The sequence below is a fragment of the Ambystoma mexicanum genome, chromosome 2p (assembly GCF_040938575.1).
Source record: "Ambystoma mexicanum isolate Mex_15411 chromosome 2p, UKY_AmexF1_1, whole genome shotgun sequence".
Lineage (NCBI taxonomy): Eukaryota > Metazoa > Chordata > Amphibia > Caudata > Ambystomatidae > Ambystoma > Ambystoma mexicanum.
This window is the reverse complement of record NC_090923.1, coordinates 166,526,443-166,548,142: the sequence shown is the minus strand read 5'-3', so window position 1 is coordinate 166,548,142 and position 21,700 is coordinate 166,526,443. Positions and strand designations below refer to the sequence as shown.

General features: G+C 46.5%; 1 protein-coding gene across 1 annotated transcript in view; it reads left to right on the top strand.

Moving 5' to 3' along the window:
- The window catches only part of TRH (thyrotropin releasing hormone), a 132,004-nt gene that overhangs the window by 91,608 nt on the left and 18,696 nt on the right, over positions 1–21,700 (top strand). The window contains exon 2 of the mRNA XM_069643428.1: positions 4,591–4,806. Coding sequence (XP_069499529.1) covers positions 4,611–4,806 — 196 coding nt within the window. The 5' untranslated portion in view covers positions 4,591–4,610. The remainder of the gene's footprint in view (positions 1–4,590; positions 4,807–21,700) is intronic.

Below are 21,700 nucleotides of genomic sequence, written 5' to 3'. Positions count from 1 at the left end.
GACGCATGAGGAGATCACACCTACGCACGGAAGCCAGACAGTACCCATTCTCCTTAAAAAATCTCAGAGAAGAGTACAGACTTAAGGCCAATGTCAAACACTAATTGACACTGAAACATTGAGGTGATGATGGAGTGTACTTTTAATTGGTGGGAAGCTGGTATCAAGACAAGTTCACCCGCATCTGGTTGTTCAGTCTGTGTGCTGCTCAGGTAGGTGGAAAGTTATTGATGGGGTTAGTAGCCAACCAATTTTAAAAGACCACGTAGTTGCGGGTCCTATAGTTTGTGTAGTCAATGTGACATCGTACATTTAGTGACGTTCATAGTGGCCATTTTGAAGGGAGGGCTTAGTTGCCCCACCTGATGTGAAGCATCCATCATGTCTCTTCGTTACCCTATACAGATATAACACCTATGCTTAGTTACTGACTTAGAACCAATCCGGCTTTCCGATAGGTTTTGGAAGTTTGCCGCAGCGGATGACGTTGGTAATGACGCAGATTAGTACGTCAGCTATGACCATTTTAGGGTTTAAGAACCCAGCTTTTTTATGAAATGATTGAGTGTTGAGTATCGAGCGATTGCTGATGTTCGTTGTACTCCCTGTTTTAGTTACGTGCATTAAAACAGACACACTTTTGCCAAGCTATTTGTGTCATCTGAATTATTGATGTTTGATTAAAATTCTTATCCCCATCCATCTCTGTAACGCTCACCTGATTCCCGTAGAGGCGCCGGTCTTGACTGGGCGTATACCGTATCTTCAAAGGTGATGTGTAACACACGGCTGGCTCTTTGGGCTGGACCTCTGTGCACTGTATGTCTGACTCGAAGGGTAAGATGTCTGCAGATAGAAAATATGGGATTAAGGAACTGGGTTATTGAATGTCTCTCTCTTCTTCCCTTTCTCTTCTCCTGTAGAACCCCAAGGGTTAACGCTCTCACCTTAGGTAAGTGAATGCCGTGCTCTCCATCTGCCTCGGGGCAGGGTGCTGTAACCAGGTTCTTCACTGGATAAGGGGAGCAGGCCTCTTGACTTCAGAGGACTGCTCTCCGTCGTTTACTGCACGAACGGTAAGTTTCGAGTAATTCTAATGTCTTTAAAGTCTTTAGTAATGATGTTTCTTGTTTTGCAGGGTTCCGGCGATGGCGGATGACGGGCTGAAGTGAGTTGAAGATGGATAGAAGCGCCTGGAAGCACGTAAGTAAGCGCTTGTTGCCTGCTTCACGATGCGCTCTGTCTTTTTATTTTGCAGGTAAAAGTTCGGAGCGGCTGCAGGGTGCCGGAATACCCACTGGGTTAGATGTGGAAAGGAGTAATGGCACGTGAGTATTAAAGTTCCCCAATGTCTTTAAACGCACCTTGTTTTGTCTTTCAGATGCGGGATGCAGCGCCGAAGGCCTCCAGAGCGTGCGAAGAGTTGGTAAGCTTTTGTCTTTCAGATGCCGGAATGCAGTGTGAAGACCTCCGGAGCGCACAAAGAGTAGGTAAGCCTTTGTCTTTCAGATGCCGGAATGCAGCGCGAGGCGTTGGTGACAGCCGATGGACCAGGTAAGTGAAGAGCTGTCACTGAAGACCGTAATGCTAACCTGTTCTTTCTTGTCTTTATAGGTGTTGCTGAAGACTGGATTCAGGATGGTAAGCCTTTTTCCTTAGGCCCAGGATCAGATGCAGAAGACACGATGAGCGTTCTGCTGCAAAGGATGCAGAATAACGCAAAGCAAGATTCATCCATCGGGTGTGGTTTAAATAGCCTCCTGTAGTGCTTAGGTGTCTCCTTCCACAGCCACGCCTAGGTAAGAAAAGAGTTCCTGCTTTCCAGAAGAGTTCCAGTGTTCTGAATCTAGGGAGTGGCTCCTGCCCCACCCAACAGGAAAAGTAGTTCCAAACAGAAGAGGATCAGAGGCTCAACTGGCAGGCAAGTAAGCAGCATGGTCTGCTGCAGGTAAGTCCACCCAAGCATTATGAGCCCGGCGCTTCCAGCGCTGGGACTGGGCATATTTATGAGCCTGGTGCCACTGGCGCCAGGACTGGGTCCAAAAGGTCCCAATTGGGACTGGTTGGCACTCGGAACCTGGGTTATGGATCTGCTTCCAAGGGAGTTGGGAAAACCCTGACCTTTTGGAAGCAGAGATCATGACATCTCAAGGGTATTGCCACTCATCTTAAAGGGCTTGGAGTCCCCAGTTCATCGGGATTTGACTTCTGCGGTTATAACAAGAGGAATGCAGGTTGGAGCGGACGGTGTGAGAGTACGAAGACTAAGAGCGGACGTAACTGCAGGTGTAACAGATCTGTAAAATAGAGAGAGAGTAAGCGTGGAAAGGAACAAGAATCTCGGGCAATGTTTTACTCCTAGTTGGCGTACTTACGAAGCATCATGTTCAAGAGTAGCGACGCACTGGGGCACCGGCTCTGGCTGCATATATTCAGTCACATGACTGCACATAGGTGGAGTCCATACACAAGCAGGAGCAGGCAGGCACATTCTATCGGAACGGAACTTCCTGGCGGGTTTGAGCCTAGGATGCCTAGTTCTACAGTTTGAAATGTAGGCAGTTGTCGAAAGAGGTGTATTGTTGTACATTGGGTTGCACGTGTTCTTCTTGGCCGTTGTAATGCTTTTGCAGTCATAATTGGGCTGTGCCAGACTAGTATACAGCAGATGAATGAATGCAAAGCAGGAAAGAACCCCAAATCATAATGTGAAAAACATAGTGCCAAACAGGTGAACTAGTTCAAATGATAGCAGACAGGAGTCGACAGGGGCAAAAGCAATTCAATGCCTGTTTTAAATGCCTGATTTCAGGGCATAACACTCCACTGAGCATCCATTTTGTATATGACTTGATTTGTTTCTGTGCTGTTTAATGATGTGGATCACTCACTGACAACTTGATCACTCATTCTAAAGCGGTCCGGGGCAGAGGCAGATAAAAAGGAGAGAGTCAGGGAACTGGAATAAAGTGAAAGGTGGAACCTTTGGCAGCAACCACCAGGGTCAATCTCCTTTATTATTAGAGGCCAGGCAGGGGCAGGTTTTAGGGCACTTTTAATAACTTTTCCAGATCCATGTGGATTATGGGGATCCTGCACAATTGAAGTCGTCAGCAAGGCTCCAAGCTTGCCCACTGACGACCACATTCTCCTGCCTTTTTTAACTTGGTTGCTGTTTTACATCACCCTAAACTTTTCTCGGTGTCACATGACTTTCTTCAAAGATATCCTTCAGTAGGTTACCCCGAGGCATGCCCCTTTGTACCTTTTGGGACTCCTTATCATAGACTCATTCCTCTAAAATGTACTGAGTTCTAGTTTTGTGGTGACATTGTGAGGATTATGTGTTTCTTAGCCTTCTCCCCACAGAGTCTAGTCTAGTGATTTCAGCTGTGATTCCATTGTTCCTAGAATCTTCCTGCTACATTCTCCATAATGAGTCCAGTCTAGTGACCCCCAACAGTGCTCCCATTGTTCCTAAAATACACCTGCAACTTTCTCCCCATATCTTCTACTTCAGTAATCTCAGCAGTGATCCCCTTGTTCCCAAAATACTCATGCTACAGTCTACCCAGATAGTCTAGTCTAGTGCTCTCATCAGTGATTCCATTGTTCCTAAATTCCTCCTGCTACATTCACCCCAAATAATCCAGTGTAGTGATCTGACCAGTGCATCCATTGTTACTAAATCCATCCTGCTTCATTCTCCCTAGGGAGTCTAGTGATCTGACCAGTGCTTCCATTGTTCCTAAATTCACCCTGCTTCATTCTCCCTAGAGAGTCTGATCTGGTGGTCTCAGCAGTGCTTCCAATGTTCCTAAATTCACCCTGCTACATCCCCCCTAGATAGTATATTCTAGTGATCTCAGCATTGCTCCCACTGTTCCTAAAATACTCCTGCTACAGTCTACCCAGATAGTCTAATCTAGAAGTTTCAGCAGTGCTTCCATTGTTCCTAAAATCCATCTGCTAATTCCCCCTACATAGTCTAGTGGTCTCAACAGTGCTTCCATTGTTCCTAAATTCCTTCTGCTACATTCCCCCCAGATAGTCTAGTCTAGTAGTCTCAGCTGTGCTTCCATTGTTCCTAAAATCCATCTGCTACATTCCACCTACATAGTCTAGTGGACTCAACAGTACTTCCAATGTTCCTGAATTCCTCCTGCTACATTCTCCCCAGATAGTCTAGTCTAGTGATCTCAGCAATGCTTCAATTTTCCTTGAAATCCTCCTGCTACATTCACCCTAGATAGTCTAGTCTGGTGATCTCAATAGCACTTCAAATGTTCCTAAATTCCTCCTGCTACATTCCCCCTAAATAGTCAAGTTGAGTGGTCTAAGCAGTACTTCCATTGTTCCTGAACTCCATCTGCTACATTCAAACTACATAGTCTAGACTATTAATCTCAGCTGTGCATTAATTCAGTATGTTCTGATAAAATATGAAAATGTTGTAAAAATCATAGGCATGGATTAGAAGACTTACCAGAAATCACACAATCCTTGAAAAAATGTCTCCTCAACAATGCTACCACACTTTTCATTTCCCTGTAGTGTTCATACTCTTGTGGTGTCTCTCTCCTTTTGCAGCAGGTAGGCTGGGAGCCAGGATGGCAGCATCAGGGTTGGCACTATTGCTGCTCTGCCTGACACTGGCTCACACCACGGGCACCCTGGGGCAATCACTTCCAGGAGAAGGTCGGGACCAGACAGACCATCACTTGGATGGAGTGCTGCAAAGAGCCGAGAGCATCATCATTAGGTCCATCCTGAAGAAGATGGAAGAGGAGGAAGAGAGCGCACCGGGTATGTCTATCCTGCACCATTTTATGTGTCACACCAGTCGTCTCTATCTCTCATACCAAGGCAACTGTTTGCTAATGTGACAGCTAGAAATGTATCTTTAATTGAAGGTGATGTCCGTCCCTCTGCAAACTCAAACAATGGCATTTAGATTTCCCATCGGTCAATACCATACCCTCAATTTCTCGCTTATTTGGAATAGAGCCCCTTGTTTAAAATATGTATTTCTACATATTGTTCAAGATTGGGGAAAAATATATATTATTTGATACCTTTGGCACCTAATAGTAAAACCCAGCCAGGTTTTTAGAATGACTTTATTAATATACAAATAATCTCCTTTGAAATACATCATATCTTGCATCAAGGCCCCTATGAGGCATCTACTGTACCTGGCTCTCTTAGGCGTCATCAGCCCGGCTCTCTTTCCCGCCCCCGCGCCCACCTCCCCTTCCCCAGATTGGGCCCCTCTAAGAAGGTGCCTAAACCTGCTTTCTGGGACCAGGACATTGCAGTCCATCTTGCATCCTGGCCCCTGTGAACTGAGTGTCCCCCTTCTCATTCTCTGTGCCCTCTGCCTTCATGTTTGCTCCTTTCTGCCATTTGTCCTCCGCTTTCTCTCCTTTCTTCCTCCTTTTTTTCACTTTACCAGGCATCTATCATGCCGGTCTCTCTTAGGCAACCTCTGCCCTGCCCTTTTCCCCATGCCCCCTCCATTTCTGCTACTTTCCTGCATTCTTCTGCCCCTTTCTCTCCTTTCATCCTCCTTTTTTCATCTTTTCAGGCCTCTGCCTCCATTTTAGCACTTTCTGCCATTGTATGTCCCTTTCTCTCCTTTCATCCTCCTTTGTTCGCCTTACCATGCTTCCACCAGACCTGGTTCTCTTAGGCAAGCTCTGCCCTGCCCTCTTACTTGCCGGCTGCCCGCCTCTCCTTCCCCTATTTGGAACCCCTCAGAGGGAGTTGCTTCTTAATAGTGTCCCCCAGGCAGTCCCTGCCCGAGCAGCACATCACCTAAGGGTCCAAAGGCAACAGGCGGCTCTTGAAGAAGCAGCTTCAGTCCGTGTTTTCCTGTGTTCGCTATAGTAGCCAGTCGCCAGCTGTTAACTAGCAGCTTCAGTCCGTGTTTTCCTGTGTTCGCTATAGAAGCCAGTCGCCAGCTGTTAACTAGCAGCGATTGACAAAGTAAGAGTTGTCTGGTTGCGGATTACAACAATTACTGTATTCCAGGAAGCCATACCACCATCTCACCTACATAGCATAGCTTATCAAGGTTTGCTAGTAAATAATAGTCCTATCACTTCTGCGCACCAACCATCAAGTACCATTTCATTAACTCTTGGGTTCCCATTTTATCCAGGCATCCCAAATCTAGGTGTCTCTGCCTTTACTGTTGTGCCCCCATTGTAGGCATTTATCCCTCTACCAAGGTATCGCAAATCTAGGTGTTATTGCATTTACTGTTGTGCCCCCATTTTAGGTGTTTCTCCCTCTATCCAGCGGTCCCAAGTTTAGGTGTTACTGCATTTAGTGTTGTACCCCCATTTTAGCTGTTTCACCCTCTATACATGTGTCCCAAATGTAGGTGTTACTGCATGTACATTTGTGGTTCCATTTCAGGTGTTTCTGCATCTATCCAGATATCCCAAAGCTAGCTGTTACTGCATTTACTGTTTTGACCCCATTTTAGGCATTTCTCCCTCTATCTAGGTGTCCCAAATCTAGGTGTTACTGCATTAACTGTTGTGCCCCCATTCCAGGCATTTCTCACTCTACCCAGGTATCCCAAATCTAGGTGTTTTCTGCGGCACACTGTGATAAATTTGGACCCCGAAACCCCTCTACAACAGATGATCGTAACTCACCCCCCCCCCATCCCTCCGGGCCCCTCTCCCACTGCTCAGGCTTTCAATCTAGGGAGACAACAACTGGTGAGACTAGCCAATCGTGTTGGACCTAGAAAAACAACATTGAAGATGAACTCCCGCCACTACCTTGCACCATGTATGCAGACATAGGCCTCAGGCACGGCCACCCATCCATGCATTTTAGAATGCAGCTGTGGCTGTGCAATTCCGGTCTAGCAGCTCGCATAACCATCCACACTGAAACCCCTGACGTACCACAACACCTCTGCTATTAGTATACAGCCACAACCCATGACACATTTTGGTCTAGCTGTGTACACATAAAATCTCTGGCACTAGCACTCAATCCTAAACCACCAACAGCACCTTCCCACATGCCAGACCTCTGGGCTGCTTACTGGAGTTTAGCCAGCCCACCTAAGTCCTAACCTTTCAAAATGCACACACGCATCTTTAAATTAAATCTTAGAATCTTCCACACATGGATTACAGTCCCATCTGCACGTTCCAACCACAAAACGCATTGAGGCCATACAAATGGGGAAAGGTCGCTGTATAAATGACAAATACAATAAAATATCATTTTTTTCTCATTCAAAGCCCCTGACGACATATTGAAAGCCAAATTTAATTTGTTACAAGGTGAATACCTTACGAGTTAGGAACATGCCTCTCAAATAAAGTAAACTCCTACTTCACAAGTTCAACCCCCCAGCAGGACCAACCCAGGCATTCAGTATTCTCAATGTGATCAATCATGTGGAGTAATAATGATAGGTATTTTAACAGCACTTAGAAGCAATTCATCATGAAGCACTACGTAAATACATTATATTATTATGTCTTGGGGGATGAGCTCAGTCTTCTTTAAATGTAAAGACACTGAACTCTAAACCTGAGAACACTGTCCCGTATCAAGGGGCTAATATTCATTTAATTCTGTAAACAGTACTCATCTTTACTTGGTGTGTGCCTTCAATTCTGGCAACATTCCCATTATTTAAGATTTGCCTCTGTATTTCATACACAAGTGTTTCAGGGCGCGACTAGGCAAGGGAGGTGAAACAGTGGGAAGACAGACAACGATCCGACTAGGCCAGGTGTTATTCAGATTGCGCAGGTGCAAGGGTAGGGAGAAGGGCAAGTGACTGGGGGAAGGAAGAGGGGAATGTGCAGTGCAAGGATAGAAGAATAAATAAGATCAATACAAGCGGCCAGATGGTGGCAAGTGCAGGGTAAGAGCAAAAATAAGTGCTGGTAGGGGGACTGTAGGGATACAGAAAACAGTCCCCAGGTACGGGGGTTGGCAGGGCAGATGCGGGTTCTGGACCTAAGATCAGAAAGGGTGGCCAGGTAACCAGTGCAGTTTCAGAAAGGAAATTCAGCAGGGGAGAGAGGCAGAGAAAGCAGAAGCAAAGAGGAAGGTTTTCAGGTGTTTCCGGAACCGGAGATGCTTCTCCTCAAGTCTCAGGGAGGCAGGAAGGTTGTTCCAGAGGGAGGCCCCTGCTGAAGAGAGAGCTCGTCCACCCACTCGTTGCTTGGAGAAGCGACTGACCCTGAGGGAGTTGGAGGCAGATGAGCGAAGAGCTCGAGAAGGAAGGTATTTGGGAAGAGAGAGTTGAAGGTATTGCAGCCCCAGACCCCATAAGGCCTTGTGGACAATGCAGAGGGTTTTGAACTTAATCCTTGCAGCCACTGGGAGCCAGTGCAGAGATTTCAGTCCTGGAGAGATACGATCCCTGGGCTTGAGGCCAAGGACAAGTCTTGCAGTCCAGTTTTGGATAAGTTGCAGAGAGCGGAGAGTAGAGGCAAGCAGATTAAGATAGAGACTGTTGCAATAGTCCAGCTTAGAGGGAACCAGGACTCTGGAGACAGTGAGCTTCTGGGGGAAGGAGAGGAAAGGAATAATACCTCTGAGGAGGTGCAGCTGGTAGTGTGATTTCTTAGAGACATCTGAGATGTGAGGAGAGAAGGAGAGTGTGGAGTCGAAGATGACCCCAAGGTTTTTAGCGTTGCATGTGGGGGCAGGAAGAGGGCCAAGAGAGGCCGGCCAGAGAGCTGCAGGGAAGGAGGGAGTGGGTGTGCCGATGAGTAGAATCTCAGTCTTACTGGCATTAAGGCAGAGGTCATTGGAGGCACAACACTCCTGGATAGCAGACAGACAGTCAGAGATGAGGGAAGGAGAGGAGGAGGCCGAGGGTAGCCTGAAAATGAGCTGGGTATCATCCGCATAGCACTGAAAGTTGGGGCAGAGAGAGGCGATGCAATGGGCAAGGAGTGCCAGGTATTGGTTGAACAGCCAGGGAGAGAGGTTATACCCCTGGGGGACACCACAGGTAGAGAAAAAGATATCGGAGAGGAAGGACCCAAGTTGGACCTGGGAGAGTCGGTTGGAGAGGAAAGAAGTCAGCCATGCCAGAGCCTGTCCAGTGATACCCAGGTTGTCACGGAGACGGTTGAGCAGGATGGCAACATGTTCAGATTCACTCCAGTGAACGTATTCTCCAGGGATTCATAACTTGCTCATTGGTTTAACTGGGACGGGCTAGGGTAATCATAGCCACCCTGACTAGATCTATGTATTGTACGTGTTTAATTGATCTCAATATTGATGCACCCTGCCCGTAATCTTGTATATCATATCACTAGATTCAGACATTATTTTTTATTTTATTGGAATTTATGTAGCACTTTCACTAAAGCACAGGACAATACATGATAAAACAGTACAAAATATAGTAAAAATGACTGATAAAATAATATATAGTAAGATATCAAAGGGGACAGACGAGAAGGATCAGAAATGAGATTTACGGAAAAGGGCAAGAAAAGGGGTGCACATAACAGTGAGAAGGAGATTGTTCCAATGTTGAGGAGTGAGGAGAGCGAAAGAGCAAAAACAGGATTTAGCACAGGGGGAGGAGTGACGAATTGGATTCCGACTCGCAGGATGAGTAGGGGTAAAATGGCCCACTCAGAATACACACCTCTACAAACCAAAACACTGTGCATTCATAAAGGGCCAGTTAAGAGATATATCTCCTTCACCTTTTGTAGTAATGTAGGCCATGGGAGGGCTATGCTCTTAAGAGGAGTGTGAAGGTGAACCAGTAGTCATCCAAACAACACAGTATCACAGTCAAAAACAAGGGAATGTCCAATCAAGGTTCTCTAAATATATTTAATCAAACACGACATCTACACATAGAACGAATAGAGAATACTGTACAAAAACTCATCCCAAATGAAGAACAGAGAAGATGCAACAGGCTGAAAAAAGTAGCACTCTGACCCTATTTACAGGGGTGGTAGGTACATTTCTAGTTCCAAAAAGGATATCTTGGATGAAAACTGGAGCAATTGTGACCTAAACAGTCTCTAGGGCGCAAGTGGACTGAGGGCGCAGTTCAGAGTCAATAGTACCTGGATTCAATTCTTGGTGAGCTGATAAAGTAAGACCCGGTGTCAAACGTAGATGCTAGCAGATCAAGTTCAGTTCAGGCACGTTGGATCATGTGGGCACAAGCGAGCATCAAGTAGGGGCAAATGCGGTCGCTCAGTGTGGTAGAAGGGTGGCTCTCAAGGATACAGATTGGGGTGGTCGCAGGAGCGCTTTGCATTTGGCCAGGCCGAGTCGGGCGGAGGGGGTCCATGAGTGTTGCTCTAGCGGTTCGAGTCGGTGGTGGGCGACAGTCATAGAAGTGGGCATTTTGGGTGTGTTGACGTGCTATCAATGAGGTGGCAGTTCAAGAGCTAGATGGGTTTGAGCCATGGTTGAAACCCCCAGTTAGAGTCGGCGTGTAACTCTCCAGTGATTCTCTTTGGGTATCTTTGGGTATCTGTTAAGGGAGTTGTCCTAAAGACCACCTGTGGTAAGACTTCATAAAACTATCCCTTGCTATACATGCCCCAACTTCTAGTATGAGTCTGTACCACTCAAGAGCAGCCAGGCTTATTTTTAGAGGAGGATGTGACTTATAGGTAAGTACAATGAACTCAATAAATACATAGATAGGCCCAAAGAAACTCTTACACACTTGTAGTTATAGTAAAATACTTATTGATTTTATATACACAAGGATAAAGTTATTCAGGTAAGTAAGTATGATTTCAGATATAAACAATAGGAAAACAATCTAGTATTTTAGGTGAGTAAGCCAATAGTTAGGAGTTAACAGGTTATAAACACAGTTCAAGGTAAGTTAAATCCCTTATAGAGGAACTTAGGACATGTTCTGTTGTAGGGATAAAAAAGGTTATTCAACACCAATAATAGCAGGTCAGTACTGTAAGAAGCTTATGATACTTTTCAGAGACCTTAAGGCTTTAGCAGTCCATCCCTATCCAGGTATGAGCTCTTCAAAATCAGATTTGAGATAAAGCAGATAAGGCACAGCACCAGAAAAGGCAATGTTCCAGAGGATTCTTTTCTTACAAGTAAGTAGACTGCATTAGAGGGTCGAAAAAGGTTTCAGGGACCTTGGAAAAGACTCCCTATGGGTGCACATGTGTTAGGCCTTAGCAAACGGTATGGTTGAACAACGAAACACCGGAATCATCACTCCAGCAGCAAAGGAGCAACACACTGGGCCTCATTACGAGTATGGAGGTAGCCATGCTGCTTTTAGCGGCATGGCTACCCCCATAGCGGGTACTGGGTCCAAGTTCCTGGAATGGGGAAATACTGGGCCATTCCGACCTTGGAGATCCCGGTATTTCCCCATTCAAGGAACCCAGACCCGGTACATCCCCATTCCCATTTGAGCCCCCATAGGGCTCAATGGGAATGGGGAGGATGCTAACAATGGGCCTGTTAATGACGGGCCCGTTGTTAGCATCCTGGTCAGCTCACGGGTGCCGCTAAGGATGCCTGGTTTTACCAGACGTCCTTAGCGGGTCCCACGAGCGACCTCGTAATTAGGCGGTAGAGATGTAACAAGGCTGGCAGCTCTACCGGCACCGTTAACCCTCTACCGCCTTCCTCGTAATGAGGCCCAATGACTTGAGGTATGTACTACCATGAGTCCCACAGTACCTTAGGAGTTGTGAAGAAGATGCAGCTGGATTCTTTCACAGTGCAGCAGCGGTGGATCCAGTCTCCTGTTGCTTGGTTGTGGTGATGAAAGGAGGCACTCCAGAAGGAATGTCACAGCTGCAGTTGAGAGAAATGGCTTCCAGCAGAGTATTCTTCATGCTCCAATGTTTGTCTGCAGTTTTGGCACCTTTTCACAGGCTCCAAGAGGGAACTGTTCTCGGCAGAATGATTCACCTCGCTTACTCGGTCCATCGGTCTTTGAAGAGTGGATTCTTGCTTCTGGAGGTCCAGAAGGAGTCCACTAAAGTTTCAGGAGAATTCGTTCATGGAAAAATGATGGACTGCAAAGTGGTTGCAGATGCCAGGGTATTGACAGTTTGCAGCCCAGGAAGGTCACAATGTCATAGGATGGCTCAATTTGCAGGTTTTCTCAGGAATGATTATGCCAAGGGAAGGAGCTATCCTATGCAGATCTCCTCTGTAGATTAGAAAATGGGATCAGGACAGCAGTGGCCTCTTCATGGTTGCTGGAAGAAGCTGCAGTCGTCTCTGGTAGTCTTCTTCTTTGGTTCTACTGTCCCAGTGGTTGACTTGCCTTCTACATTCAGAGTCTCATCTTTTAGCAGGAATTCCCACTCATCCTCTGCAGACTCTCCCGGCAGTTTACAGAATGAGGCGGGTGACTGTCCATTTAGGACAGCCAGCCCCCAATGGGAATTGGATTCTCTCAGGTACACCTGAAGACAAAGGATAGCGGAGTGTCAGGATCCCCCCACCCCCATGACTTGTCTTTGCCGACACACTGGAACACCGGCGGACCACACAAAGGGTTTGCGTTGAAGTCAAAACTCAAACAAGGATCTCCCCCACCCAGGATCTGAGAAGGAGGACCAAGAAAGGGCAAGCACATGAACAATGGTAATAAAAGAAAGAAGCCACCATTTCGGTCAATGGTGACCCTTCTGTGTGTTAGCCCAACTGTGGAAACAGCCTGCAGTCAAAAATCACACACAAGTCGGTAGAATATGTCCACTACCACCATCCATAATTATATGCTTGTCACTATAACAGAAATATTACAGGTGCAGTGATAAAGGGGTTGTTAGGTATCCCCTTGGCACTCCACATAGGGTGGTTTATACTGATCTTGCAAAGGGAAAAGCTAAGAAGGATAAAAAGTATGCATCAAACCTTGAGAACAGCAGTTTTTAAGGGAATTAAAAGAATATAAAAAGAAACGCCCAAAGAGCTCCCAGCAACACTGCACAAAGGGTGCTGGATGCTGCAGCAGTAAATCACAGATGCCTTTTAAAAAGTATGGAGGAAAGTAAGACGCCATAAGATAAAGTAAAGCAGAATGAACAGGGGTTCACAGAGTCACAGCAAAAAGAACAAATGAGGGGAAAAAGGCTCGCCTCATTCAGAAGAATATGAAAAAGGTTCAAAGGTCGAGCATAAAATGCTGGGGGTCTCACACATTTTGTGGGGGTGGCATTAAAATGAAATATCCCCCTACAGCCCCGGCATCGAGCAGTCTTTTCAGGCCTAGCAGGTGATGAGCTTTAGCTGGCAGACAATGCAGTGCCAGCGACTACCTTCTTGTTCCAGGTGCGGGGAAAACAGAGTGGCCGGTTTGGAGCGGTAGAAAATGGAGCGTCGGCTGGTCTGGCCCTCCGTTTGCTGTGAGCCCACTCAATGGGACTCGTGGATAGGATGCTTCCATTCAGGGTCTGCTCTCCCAGCTCAGGAGATTCCGGTCCAGTGTGGTAGGTCCTGATCCACAGCAGAGGTCACCCCCAACATGCCCTGGGAGTGGGTAGACCACACGTCTTTCGTCTGTCTTGGATGATTCCTTCTTCACCTGAGGCTGATGGCTTTGGAAAGAACAATTTTCCCAAAGAATGTCCAATGAGATCCTCAGAGCAAATCTACGGCCCTAAGGGATCCAAGAGGATCTCGGAGAATCTGAAGAAGGGATGGGAGGCCCCTTCTTTTAAAGGCAAACATCCTCAGGTAATTGGGCTAAAGCTAGCCTTCTTTAATGGTCCAATCCCTGCTCTTGACCAGAGTGGACTTTGCTCTTCTGATGTCACCCTCAAAGTGCTCTGCTCCAGAGGAGCAAGGCACAGGATAGGAAAGAGAAAGAGGGACAGTGAGAAGCAAAATGGTGGATGTCTCCTTCCATTGACCAGAGCCCTTCTGCCTCTCATAATTCCGTCCTCTTCCCTTCTCACTGAGAACAAAGGCCTTTAGAGATGCAGCACCCTGGTGTGAGGCTACTTCTTATGAATGGGTGTTCCCCTTTGATGCCCAGGCCCAGGACAGCTGTCTACTGTGTGGCTGTCTCCGGCAGAGGGTGTTACCTGCCCTCACATAAAAGATCAAAGAGGTGGCCCGGCGCTCCAGGTTCCTGTCCTGCCATTTGGCGGCCTATACCATGATGACAGAAATGCACATCAGCTTGCAAAAATGCAAGTTCAGGGCAGCAGAACGGAAATGCGCACCCACTGGCAAACTGGCCTACCGCCTCCTTCAAAGGCAGCATAGACTCTGCATCTGCTCCAAAAAAAGAGTCTTTATTCAAGCCTGCATCTCCACAGCATCCAATAACACAGCCAAACTTTTAAAGTCTGCAAGGAACTAGCCAACTCTAACACAGCTTCTTCCACCATTGCACCCACCGAGGCCCTTTGCTCGGCTCTGGCTGCACACTTCACCTCAAAAACACAGGATATCCTATCCTCTCTCTATTCCTCACCACCTCATGCACCAACATCTCTTGCACCACCCTTGACCACCCCGACCTCTCCCCTTTTAACTCCTCTCTCAACCCAATCACACCTGAGGAGGTCACTAGACAAGTCCGGTCGATGAAAGCCTCCCCCAAACAGGTGGACTCTTGCCCTCCAAAACCATCAAGGACAACACTGCCTTTCTCACCCCAGCTTTGGCAGACCTTTGCAACCTCTCCTTCACCAGTGGAGTTTACCCCACTGCTCTTAAGCACTCCCTTGCGCACCCTCCCCTAAAAGAACCTTCTGCTGACCCTTCTATTCTGGCAAACTATCACCCGATCTCTATTACTCCTTTCCTTGGCAAACTCCTGGAGATGTTGGCAATTCCTCAACTTACCCTCCACACTGAATCTGTTGGTTGTTTCCATGACCACCAGTCTGGCTTTAGAGCATCCAGAGGCGTGGAAACTGCTCTTCTGAACTCCCATAAAGACCTGCTCTGAAATCTTGATTCTAACTGTCCCTCTGTCCTCATTCTACTCAACCTCTTATCTGTTTTTTATACAGTGAACCACACCACCCTGATCACAGGCCTGCGTGGTACCCTGGGCATCACTAATTAAGCCCTGGCATGGCTAACCTTCTTTCTCTCTGACCACCCATCCCAGGTGGAATTGGGGTAATTGCTATCCCCTTTCACTCTCTCTATGTGCGGTGTCCCACAGGAATCTAACCTATCCCCCTAGTTTTTCAATTGCTACATGCCCCCTTGCCTGTATGATAGCCTCCTTCACCGACAACTTTCAGTGTTACGCAGATGACACGCAGCTCTCCTTCAGGCTACCCTCAGCCTTCTCTTCATTCATACCTGACTGTCTATTCCCAATTCAGTTGTGGTGTGCTGCAAACAACCTCTGCCTCAATGCCAATAAGAGAGAGATTGTCCTCATCGCGACCCCTGCTTCTGCATTCCCTCTTTCTCTCTGGCCAGACTCTCTTTGCCCTGCATCTCCACCTACCAATGAGACAAAAGATCTGGGGCTCATCTTCGGCTCCACTCTGTCCTTCTCGTCTCACATCACTGACAAGTCCCACTACCAACTGCACCTTCTCAGAGGTATTCTACCTTTTCTCACCTTCCCCCAGAGTCTCACCATCTCCAGAGCCCTGGTCCTATTGTAACAGCCTCTTTCTCAACCTGCCCTCTTCTACCCTCCTTCCTCTTTAACTCATCCAGAACAGAACGGCAAGAATTATCCTTGGCCTGAAGCCCAGGGACCGCATCTCTCCGGTGCTGAAATCCCTTCACTGGCCCCCCATGGCTACAAGGATTACGTTCTAGACACTTTGCGTTGTCCACAAGGCTTTCTGGGGCCTGGGCCCACTCAACCTGCAGCACTCTCTTCCTAAAGACTCCCCTTCCCGGGCCCCCCACTTGTCTTCCTGAAACGCTGTGTGGGTGAGCTGTTTCTCCAAGCAGAGATTTGGGGGGAGATCTTTCTACTCCACAGGTGCCTCCCTCTGGAACAGCCTCCCTGCCTCTCTCCATCTTGAAACAGATCAACTAAAGTGATGGAAACTCCTCAAGACTTTCCTCTTCACCTCCTCCTTCTCTCAACCTCTCCCCTGCTAACCACTCCTCCTGCTTTCTTTCCCTCTAGCCGCTACTTTCTGCTCAGTTTGCCGACTGGCTGCTTGGCACACCTTCAGAGCCTCACAGGCCCCACGTTTCCTCGCCAGTTTTCTGCACTTGCCTCCTGGCCCTGCTCTGCCACAGCACTTCTGCACTCTCGGTTGCAACCCATGGGAATGGTACTTCTTAGCACTTAACCCATGTTCTAGCTTGACTGGGTGCAATTGAACCCTATTACCTTCCCCTGGCACTTCCTGTCTATAGACTACGACCTGAATGTAACACGCCTAGTAAGCTTGTTTGTCTTCTTTGCCCTTATGTCTCCCCTCCCTTGCATGGTTGTGCTTTGAAACACTTGGTGTATAAGCACATCATAAATAAATAAACAATGAATCACAGCAGAGCTGACTCACAGGAACTAAAACATGTGTGATATCAATCGGGATGTGGCATCCATGATCATAAGTAGTCATATGAAATGACATGATGTGGTTTTTTTAACGCGCCTGTGTATAAGAGTTTCGCACTATGCCTAAACTCAGGTATAGCTTTATTTTAGAGATGATCCTGCTACCATCATAAGCTACTTATTATCATCTTAGTTTTGGTACATGGGTGTATATCTTAAGTACAGCCCTAGAGCAGCACATACTTATCTGCCACTGCTGCTGTCAATTGGGCATCTGTGACCCTGACCCTGCTCTGTGCCATGGGTAGAGCAGGCGCTGTGATTTAGGATACTGATGCAGCAGGACACAGATACATGCTATGCTTTTAATCTGATCAGCAGATTACCCTTTCAGAGATAGAATTACCTGCATCATTTTATAATTGAATACACATTTTAAAAGCCAGGGCTTTGCATCCTTGCCAGATACCAATTCCTCACAGGGAAGTTTAGGTACAGACAGAAGAAAGTTAGACTGGGAATTAAGTAGGTGTGGAGGTTGATAGGAGGGGCTAGGGTGGAAAAATAGGGTGGTGAAAGGCTGTCAGTACATTTATAGACAATACATGGGAAGTGGAAGAGGAGACAAGAGTGGAGGGGGGACCAAGACATGGAGAGAAGAGAGGGAGTGATGGAGGAACAAGAAGGGAGAGAGAACTGAAGGCAAACATAAGAGTTACAGACAGAATGTAGAGGGGCAAGAAAGGAAGTGTCAAGTAAAGCAGAGAAGTAGTCGAGACGGGAGAGAATTGAGATAAGATAAGAAGTTCAGTGGTGTTAAAGCAAGGGAAGGGGTGGGCTTTACAGGTGTACAGATGAAAGAAGTAGGTGTAAACTGCATTAGAGATATGGAGTGAAAAGGAAAGAGTAAGATCAAAAGTGACACCAAGATTGTTTGCGTACGTGGAGAAAAGCACAGAGGAAAGGGGAAGGAAAGGAGGAGGGGCAAAAGGGGGAAGAGAAGTAGAAGCAAAGAAGAAATCCTCAGTTTTAGTAGGATTGAGGTGAAGAAAATGGCAGTGCATCCAGGCCTGGATGGCAAGTAGAGAGCCAGATGCACATGAGGAGAGTCAGAAAAGGACGCAAAGGAAAATAAGATCTGCGAATCGTCCGCATAAAAGTGGCGGGAGGGATCGGTGGAGGCAATAAGAGTCAAAAAAGGATGATGTAAAAAGAGAACATGGGCCTCATTACGACTCAGGCGGTAAGGGGTTTACGGCACCGTAAACAGCGCCGACCCTTACCGCCTGAGTACGAGGTCCCTTAGCGCCATGGCGAATTTAACACCTGCTTTTAGCAGGTGTTAAAATCCATGGCGCTAAGGGACCATGGAGTTAATTACGCCACCGTAATTTACGGTGGCGTAATTAACGCCTTCCCCACTCCCATTATGCCCTATGGGGCAAAAATGGGAATGGGGAAGGGTAAATGGGGATTGGGGACTTACCGCCCCGCCAAGGTCGGAATGGGGCGGTAAGTCCGCCAACCACCATGGCGTAAACATAGTTTACGCCATGGTGGTAAAGTCACGGCCCAGGCGGTAACTTACCGCCTGGGTCGTAATGAGGCCCCATGTGCCATGTGGGATGCACAAGTAAAGAGAGAGAGAAGGAGAACGTTTGACAGCCTGGAGGGTGACAGAATAGGTACAGTTGTGAAGATAGAAGTGAAACCACTGCACTGCAGGGCCAGCAAACCCAAGGGAATACAGAGAGGAAAGAAGAGTTGGATGATTTACAGTCTCACAAGCAGTGGAGGAGTCAAGTAAAACCCGAATAGATGATAGTATAGGGTGACGAAAGCAGGGGGATTCCTAACATGAAGGAGAGCAGATTAAGACGAGTGATGAGGATGAAATCCAGACCTCAGTAGTTTTTGTTCAAAAGAATGGAGAACCAGTGCCATTATGAAATGTATTCATGAGTGCTTTTCTTCACCATTGCAAGATTCCATTTGTTGATTGATTTGTAAAGCAAGGTTCATGCAAGACATTATTGGGCTTCGTCAGAGCTAAGAAAAAATAGTGAACATTACACAAATGTGTCTACTGTTGGATGTTAATCACATTGGCATTTGGTTTTAAATTGAAAGTAAATGAAACATATACTTTCAATTATGAGTTCTAGTCTTCAAAATGTAAAGCTTTATTCATAAAAGTGCTAAGCATACACACAGAATATTCTTACAGAGCATTCCTTATGACATTTCTGAAGGCTGAAGTCTGCTAAGCTAACACAAGCAAGGCACTAACATTGTCAGATAGGTACTATTTTCAGATAAAAGGATCCATAATTTCAAATATACTAGCTACGTGTAAATTCAGTGTCCTAAAAATCGGGAACACCTACTTTGTACACGGAGCTACAAATCACTAATGAGGGAATTTGAGCTTTTCCTGCATATCTGCTGTCCGAGACACATACCAAAATAACCTGTGGCACTGTTATTCCTTAGGTAGTTCTCCAGATGTGTTGGAGTTCAACTCTCACCGCATAGACAGAGGTGAAGGATCATGGGAGTTATAGTCTAAAACATGTCGAGGGCTAAATGAGCAATGGCTAATGAATGGCCGTGATCTATGTTGTAATTTTAACTTGCACTCCATAACTGCTCCTTTGTGGAGTACATTTTTGCTGCTTAGAGTAGACGAATGCAGGGCGAACTAGCATGCACATCAGCAATGTCCCTTAAAACTTCAGTAACTGCAGGAGGAGACAGAACAAAACAGATTATAGTAGGGCATTGAACCATTTTCCTGGCATAGTGATGGTTCCAGACTGAATTTAAATGGTCTTTCAGTATGGGACGCAGGGAATGGATGTTGGTAACTTTTACTTAGTCACCAATTTAGCAAAATCCATGTGTGGGCTGAGGAGAAAATACCTAGGCCCCGCCCTTAAAATTCCAACCCAAAGCAAAACATTCTTCTGATGCTATTAGCAAGGAAAAAAGCAGGACGTAATACTACCCCTTGGGATCTGCTGGTAAGTTATCATATGATACGATAGGTTATTGATAACGCGGTTAATACCCAGAGGTTTATAAGCACAGACCCAGGGATCGAACCTGTGCTTTTCCGTGTTGTCTTGTTTCCAAGGGGAGCACGTTGCCCCTGAGCTATCCTCCTGAGGCTTTATGAAAACAATTGTCATATGTTGTGCTTTCAGCTAATAGTTATCCCCAATATCCCATGCCAGCAGGGCCTGCAACCAAGCCTCACAGTTTTTGTAGACCTGTCCTCGGAGCATAAAGAGACACAAGGGGGGCGCAGCCTCTTCAGTTGATGGGTCGTATGTTACTGTTCGTGCACACCAGAGAGCTCTCAAGTTGCACCATTGTATGGTACTTGTAGCGGTTTATTTTCGCCATACGAAAGCAATGCAGAAGTACAAGTTCCAGATGTTTGATCTCATCAACAAGCCCTAACAGAACCTAAATAACTCAGCAGGTTAATGTGCCTGCTGTAGAAATCAGTCTGTTACTTGGACGTCCTAGCCAGAGGAATAGAATGGCTGCAATCACATCAGATAAAACGCCCTGTGTTAGGCAGACACCATATTTGTTAACGCACACATGTTCCTTCTCACTGCCGAGCATGCTAGCAAACCAAATGGAAACGAAAATGCTGATTATGTAGCACAAACATGCATCCATTTAGGTATTCCTAAATGTTGGAATTTACAGTATTGTACGGCCATGTCGTGCATGCAGCATGTGCAGGCTCGGATTGGCTGGTAGGGCAATAGCCAATGCCAGAAGGAGACATGATAGAGTGTTCCAGTTGTGTTAGTCAAAGTGGGCCAGCTGTTTTGCCTAACTGGGCCAGTTTGATGAGTTATATAACTGTGCAGTTAGTGGTTTTGAACAATATTACTGAGCAAATATTCTTTAAAATACCCACTTTTCAACACATTTTACTAAAACAGTCCTCCTTGGGTTCTGTTCGAACAGTCAGTCTCAAAAGGAAGATGGCATTTGCAGATGTGAGCCCCTTTTACATTGGTGCGTGAGCCTATTGCATACCCAGTCCGACCCCGGGCATATGTTAACACGAAAGAGTGAAATTTCATGGCAGGAGAAAGGAGATGTGTACTTGCTTATTGTTGTGCATGGGTCTGTTAAAAACCTAAAGCGAGCATAAACAATATCTTTTATACAGAAAAAAAGAAAGCCTCTCACTCTCTCAATTTACCCAGCAAGCCATCGGTTGGAATAAGACCTCGGCTCTCTCAGTCTGGCATACCTTTGACAATTAAATCTCTCTATAAAAGCATGTATGTTGCCATTTTGTGTTCACGAACTCCCATTAGTGCGCGCAGGAACACATTTGTGTATAATCATATACATGTTGAGTACACTGTCATTATTACATTGGGTGATATATCACTCAGACTTCCAAATCAGTTATTTCATATTTTTCTCAAGGCTTGTTGCTGTCTTTGTTCACTATTACAGTTCAATGCTTCACCATTTTCTTTATTAAACATTATATTTAGCAATAGTTTGTGCTTACCTCCCCATTTCAGCCTAACCAGCCGATTCATTATATCTACAAAACATTTTCCATATCCTCTCTTGTTCAGACCTCGGCATAAGCCCCACTTTTGATAAAAGAGCCATAACACCTTCTGCTATTTCTTGGAAACCTCTGTTTGAGATTGTACGTATCCAAGACGCACACACACAAGGGGAAAGGTTTTCAGCTTTCGGGGAGATATCCGGGCTGGAGCTGAACAAGGCCTACTGTAATATGGAAGAAGAAATACAAGCAGCTTGGCAAACCTTGGGCTGAGGAACAATGCTAACCTGGCACTTGTTTGAATGGCAGGCACAGCCAAGCACTGGTACTTATTTAGAAACAGGGAGTGATTGGCCATAACGAAAGTGTACAAGATACGGCTACCCTGACGTATGCGGACCTTGCTTGAAGATCTAAGCAGACAATACCTAGGCAAGGAAAGTTGGGATGCTGGATGTCTCAGGAGCAGGGGTGTTGCTAGGTCTGGAAAAGATCTGGGGCTACACTAATGTCGAGGCTGTCGGGACTTGGGGCTAGCTATTGCCTTTTGGATGTAGCCCCTGAGCTTCTATCCAGGGCTACAACCAAAAGACCCGTGTCTAGAGCCTCTCCAGCGCCCCCAAGCAACGCCTCTGGTCAGCAGCCCATCTGGATAACGG